This window comes from Gobio gobio (assembly GCF_949357685.1).
Source record: "Gobio gobio genome assembly, chromosome: 24".
NCBI lineage: Eukaryota > Metazoa > Chordata > Actinopteri > Cypriniformes > Gobionidae > Gobio > Gobio gobio.
In genome coordinates, this window is record NC_137120.1 from 32,845,824 (window position 1) to 32,852,744 (window position 6,921).

The window sequence follows — 6,921 nt, forward strand, 5'->3', positions numbered from 1 at the left end:
AGTGCTCAGTGCATTAAATCATTAACCAGATTAAGGATCAACAAATTAAATTCACTAAAACTGAGGAAAGGAACAGAAGTAAATTTGCATTTCCTTTCTCAGTTGTACTTTTGGTGTGAAAGGGCCTTTACATTTGCCAAAAATAGAACTTTTTTTGTTATTAAAAAACAAAAGCGAAAAAAACCCTAAAGGTACAAAAGCGAAAAGGTACTAATGCGTACTTTTAAAGTACTAATATGTACCATTTAGGGCAGTGGTCTTCGCTATTTTTTTCAGGAGAGCCACATTGATAGGACAAAATCAATAGGAGAGCCACTTTTACCGCAAAGTATCAAAAGTTACATCCAGTCATAAATAGCATGTCTGATTATCAGTCTGACATCCCTGAACATACAATATGCTATGCAATAAATACAAAAGGTAGATAGATAGTGGGTAGGCATAATATATTTTTAATGTAAACTTTCTTTTAGTGCCGTTTTAAACTAGATTATGCACACATTTTTCTATTTAAAACACGTTTTTAACATATTTTACAATGTAATAATTTCACAGTTAATCACCAAATTAACGTAGAAAACATTTACTAGGCTTCAAACTTTATTAGTAGTTAGTGCTGCTGTGACTTTAAGATCTGCCGCTGCGGAACATGACACGGATCTGGCACGCTGTCACCCGCAACCCATTTCCTCACAACTCTTTGTTAATTTGTGATGTTATTTAACTCATTTAAAACTGTTCTTCTGAGGATACTCGACAAAACTGACATTTAGGCATCATTCTGTGTGCTATAGTTTGTTCAAGAGCGAAAGAGAACTGGATTCTGGCGCTCTGTGCTCATGATGCTGGCACGTAACCCTCACCACTCAACCTAGTTGTCAAATGCATATCATATGCACGTAAAAAGTCATTTTGGCGTATAAATTGCAAGATAAATACAAATTGTGTTATAGATATGCATTTCATGAGAACTTGCTGATCTATAAGAGCACATTCGCCGTTAAAAGCTGGAAAAACAGCCAAAACTGACAACTCCACAGTGAGTCATGGGCTTAAGGGCAGAGCAAATTTAAATATCCTTTCTAGTCTGTATTTCCATCTCCATATTTTTTTTATATAAATGATTTGTAATGGAGCAGACACTTTGAGTTTTTAATGGGTTATGTTATAGCCCTGCTTGTTTTTATGAAATATACGTATTGACTGCATGATAATTTCACCGTATTATGTACTGCCATGCGAGCCGCAGATTAAGCTGGTGCGAGCCGCATGAGGCTCGCGAGCCGTGCAATGAGTAACACTGATTTAGGGGTAAGTAAGGTACAAAGATGTACCTTTCCACTTTTGTACCTTAGGGTACTGCCCCAGTGACAGCACTGTACCTTTTTTCAGAGTGTACAAAGTAACTAAGTAATGCAATTGGTTACTTTTTTAGGAAGTAACGCAATATTGTAATGCATTACTTTTAAAAGTAACTTTCCCCAACACTGATGCTTGCACGTTCCTAGAGTCCACTGCCGATTCAGTCGGCAAAGGCTTTTAAAGTAGTTTTACTCAGCTTCTTTGCACCTGGCAGCACACTACTAATTGCAACTCGTCTTTTTATCCATTCATGACATCAAAACTGGCCTTTGGAAAGAGAAGAGGTTAGAGAAATTAGGACATTTTAGCTCTTCCACTCAGAGTGTGTGTCAGTCTTTTTCACTTTCCCAGGGCCAAAAACACCTGGCAAGAGATTCGGCAAGAGCATTTTCTCACTATACTCTGGACCACTGTCCATCGGAAGGATTAAAAAGGCTGGATTTGTAGGATTTTCTTTTTTTTCCTGGCACCAAAATCTCCAAGAGGCCCCCACAGGCTAAATGTAAGCAACATTCCCAGACTTTCCAGAAGCGTCTGGAATCACCTAGCACCCATGTGCCCTTACCACTTAAACTGTCACAGACCAGGAGCTTCACTACTGTACTTATGAAAGGTCCTTAGTGGAGTACATGCCCTCTCTCACTCTTTAACACATTTGTTTGAGGCAACCAAGTAATTTACTGTCTCATCTCATTTTGATACTTCTGGAGGACTGTTAATTCCTTTTCTGAATGCAGCTGTCTGTAATCAAAGAACACCTATGCAGACCTGATACGGTGATAAAATGTAATATAATATTGTGAATTTATTTTCACCTCTCATGAATTATCCAGCATTCAGTTGTGCACAATCTCTCCACTGTGGCCTCTAGGCATCCATGAACTGACAGTCTCTCTTTTTGAAATATGTTTTAAATAATTCCACAATATATTCAGAACGGGTGGATGATTTTCTTCCCGTGACTCAGGTCCAAGCTCAACACACCTATGAAATCACGGCAAGGGAAAACTGTAACATCTAAAGCAAGATGCAGAAAAGTGAGGGGAAACTTGGTAAACATGACACAACTCTTGTAAATACAGCTGAAATGGAAGAAGGAGAGTGAGAGAAAATGAGAGACGGAGGGAAAGGCCTGGCAAACTGCAAAGTGGCCATATTTTAGCAAAAGTGACTTTTCTGATTATGCCTGTCGCATGACTTTATTTCCTTAAGCACAGTGTTGTTGCCTGGACTCAAGTCAAGCATTTGATGTCCTCAACCACATACGCCCAAGACTTCAACAGTGTTCTTTTTTAAAGCCAAATGTTAAGGGGAAAAAAGAGCTAAGCTGGTTTTGTCAGCCTGCAATATTTTTGAAGTACCTGCAACACAAAAAGTGTAAAAGAAAACAACCTTGGCTAAGACGAAAACCTTTTACAGAATGGACAGAAAACATTGGATTAAGTTTGATCTAATTTCTTACCAACTCACTTTAGTTATCAAGTGGTGGTTGATGGTTACAGTCTTTACCTTTAAAGTCTGATTGACATTTCCATTCTTTTACTTTCTACTAATGTCTTTCCCATGCATTTTAGAGAAAACATTTGTTACTTGTTAGAAAAACATTATATCTGAAGAAATTTCAGGAGCTATCGGAAATGTTTTGTACTTCCCACTTCTGAAGTCGAGATTACGAGCTCATTGCATTCAAGTTTTGACTTGAGAGGGCGTTCATGTCTAATTTTTTAACTAGGAAACTAGTACTTTACTAATGATAATTCCGATAGCACTTCATGTTACAGTATTAATTTCATGGATAGCTTGCCTTGAGCAAAATGGACTAAGTTGCTAAATTAAAGGCCATTATTATTAAGGGTAGTATGTGGATCTCGCTAGTGCTTGGGTCTCCACAAAAATTGGCTGGCTAGCTTGTTAGATAGTGAAACTACACCATTATGTGTGCAAAATGCATCTCCATTGACAGGTGAGGCAAGCAACTTATAAATTGTAAATATTTAATTATACCGTAGTAGACTATTTGCCACTAACCAATTTTTGGACTGCTTGTAAAACCATGAAATTGACAATTTTTCTTGTCTGCTGCCTTTATTGTCAAGTTTACACACCGGGAGAATTGCAAAAGGATTGGGACTGTGTCTGTTTTTGTACTGCCAACAGCCAATAAGCACTGTCAGGTGTATTACTACTAACACCCTTCAGTTGCACTCAACTGTGAAATAATAGTCAAATAAGCTTGTTTAGTTTGCATTAGGTGGCCATTAACTGTGAACGATAAGTATCTGATTGTAGTTGATTGACATCAATCTACTTTGAATCCTGAAACCTCAAAGTGCTTGTTCCATTCAGCACCTGGATAAAAACAAGTTTCAGGAATTGGAGCCAAAGCAAGGCTAGTTTGTGGCCGGTTAAGCTCTAAAATCATTTGCACAATTATGCAAGACATTTCCTCCAGGTCATGGTGCTTAATTTTGTCCTGGCTCAAGCAGTGCTATCTAAAATTATTTCGCTAACCAATTAAACTTGAGCAATCTTTCAAACTTGTGGTTATTGGACCATTTACAACTTTAAAAGGAATCATCGGCATGAAAATTTGTGAATTAAGTATGGAAATGTACTATAAATGTGTATTGTTCAATGGAAATGCACATGCACAAATGCAATAATATACCCTGGATCCTTTTACCTCTCAATCTTTCTTTCAGTCCTTTGCATCGAAGCCTCTTCTCTCAGCTGTTCCAGTCTGAAGCTCACTGGGATTGATACAATATTTTCCTACCTCAATTAGCCAAGGGCCCGTTGACTAATTCCAACTGTTTTTGCACCTGAGAGTTTGGGAGCGGGAGTTGGAAAAAGTGAGAGGGAGAGTGAGTGCGGGGCTGTTTGGGCAACGCAGTAGTGTTGACGGACACCGAGGGCTAAGCAGAGGGCAAGGTGGACAGCAGCAAAGCAACACCAAAAAAGATCAATGCAAAACGAAGTTCTGATTTTGAGTTTACTGTATAAAGTCATGATACCTGTATTTCAAAGCCTTTTTTGTGAAAATCTAAAATTTCCTCTACAGTGAACCCTGAAAGGAAATGAAAAGCAAGGATTTAGGATAAAGCAAGGAAGCAGGATATCTTTCTGTGAAGGGGACCCACTTTGCTAAAAAGGACCTTAATTGAGGGACAGGAAATGAGAGGATGGTAAGTAAATGTGCAAGCAAATTGCTTCGGAGGGCTGTACAATTTCACCCAGCTGTATTAAGCACAAGAATCTAAGCTGATCTGAGACAGCCGTGGAGAGCATGAAACTCATAAACAAATGTCATGCAACAGTTAAGATCTGCACAGTGGCAGAGCAGTTAAAGGAACTTTCCTGGAAAAAAGTCTGACTCACTGTTTTTCAACAACACACACATACACAACAGCCAGGGTCAACCCACCATGACCCAGACCAGTTAAATCCCAAATTCAAATGAACGGAAAGCAACGGCTAAACTCTGACACGGGATGACATAAAGTAAACCTCCAGCTGAAAAAGTGTAAAGATAAATGGAACTAAATTGGGAGGAAGGGAAGAAGTGATTTGTAAGGAGCATGGGATGACAGGCACATCTGGTTGATTTTATCAGTGTATGCTTTCGACCAACTGCACCTGCTTTTTTTAAATGTGCAAACACCCACAATTTTCATTTGGGCTTAAATAGTGTCAAAGTACAGTATATACACTAAATCTTACCTTCAAGGGAACCTTCACTGGGCATTACCTTATTTAGCACTACTGTAAATGTTAATAGTAGAACATTAAGCATACATATTAATACATGCTCTAAAGTGCTAATATGTGCTAATACAAAGTCATCCCTTTAAGGGTACTGCACCAGTGACAAGCTGTTGTACACCTAGAAGTTTAGTTTTTGTAAAAAAAATTCTGACAGTGTGCAGAGCGTTTTAAGATTCTAAAAACAAATGTTGAATACATGTTACACTTGTATGAGAATATGAAACTGTACTTAACTGCAGACAAAATATACAGTTGTGATTACATTTTCTATTTAAAAATGAAGGACTTACTGTTCAGTGTTGACAAGTTAAATCCTCTCCTATTCAAATGATTTAAATATAGAAGTCAGTTTCTGGTAAAAAAAAATAAAACGGGTAACTGATACACATAAAAAATAAGGCAAAGTCACAAATGTGGGATATAAAGTCACAATAGCAAGAAGTGACATTGTGAAATATTAAATCGCAAGATAAGATAAGTTGCAATTAGGAGATATAAAGCGGCAATCATGAGAGAGAAAGTCACAATTACCTTTCTTTTTTTTTAAACTCTGGAGCGGAGACAGACTTCCATATTTCAAATCATAGTATTTTGTGGGCCAATATAACAGTGAAGGGCCTTTACTTTCCCATGAAGTATTTTGCGTATTACAAATCCTACCTAGCAACACCTTTGTACATACTCGTAATAAAAAGTCTGACCCTACAATCAGATGACTAAAAGAGCCATAAAACACAAATGATAAGGGTCAATGGAAGATCATAAAGACCAAATGAGCCCCACTCCCTTTCTCTAGGATCACATAAATGAAGAAAAACACAGGGTGTCTACTCACTGTCAGCATAATTCTTCCGACGGGTGCCATCCACCTTGCCGGTCTTGTCGATGCAGAGAAAGAACTTGTTGGCGGAATAGAGGCGTCGCAGGCGAACGTCACCTTCCAGGTGGTTGTAGCTGCGTGTGTGCCGCTCCAGAGTCCAAGAGCAGTTTGTGCCCTGTGCCAGCACATGAAGGGGGTCATGCCCCAGTGCAGGTGGGCAACCTCCAAGAGCAGAGCAAGCCAGAAAGAGCAAGGACAGGCATACCAGGGGGAAAGGATAAGAAGGGAGGGCTGAGCCAGCGAAGGTGAGGTCGAAGTGGAGACCAGCGGTAGTAGGTGTCCATTTGCACATGATGGGTCAGACTCCCAAGGTGCACCTTGCACAAGTAGTCGGCATGATGCTGGTCTTCGCTGGGCGCTCTGCCTCACGCAGACCCCATTGGCAGGAACATGAGAAGAGAAGGTTAAAGATCTTTGACCAACTTCAAATTTGAGTGTTTCTCTTTGGTCTTGTAACTAGCTGTCTGCTGGTTTTGCTCTTCAGAATGATGAATAAAAACTCTGCAATTCCATCCTGAAGAAATGTCTCAGTCTTGTTAGATTGTCCAAGAGCATTCAGGTCCCTCAGTCAAACCTGACTGAGTTTGCGGGAGCCTGTGTCCAGTGTGATGGCTGCACCTTGCAGGGCTCTCTCCTCTCAGCCAGAGGCAGAGCAAGGTGAAATGTGAGGCTGCCTGACCTGTGCCTGTGAATGAGCTGAGTTGAATGAGTATATTTGAATGTGTGTGTGTGTGTGTGTGTGTGAGAGAGAGATATATTCAAAGAGACTACAGAGAGAAAGAGAGGGAGAGGATAAGATAGAGGTGGCAGTGAGAGCAAGTCTGACGGACTGAACAAGGCAGTAAAGCTGTAAATGGGTGTCTTTCTCTCTCTCACTCTCTGTGCCTTGCTGTCTGCCTGCTCTTTGGTGGGGT

At 39.7% G+C, this 6,921-nt stretch overlaps 1 protein-coding gene across 1 annotated transcript in view; it reads right to left on the reverse strand.

Annotated features, from left to right (window-relative positions):
• The window catches only part of fgf22 (fibroblast growth factor 22), a 31,589-nt gene extending 24,668 nt beyond the window's left edge, over positions 1-6,921 (reverse strand). Inside the window, exon 1 of the mRNA XM_079807657.1 lies at positions 5,963-6,921. Within this exon, the coding sequence (XP_079663783.1) occupies positions 5,963-6,299 (337 nt within the window). The 5' untranslated portion in view covers positions 6,300-6,921. The remainder of the gene's footprint in view (positions 1-5,962) is intronic.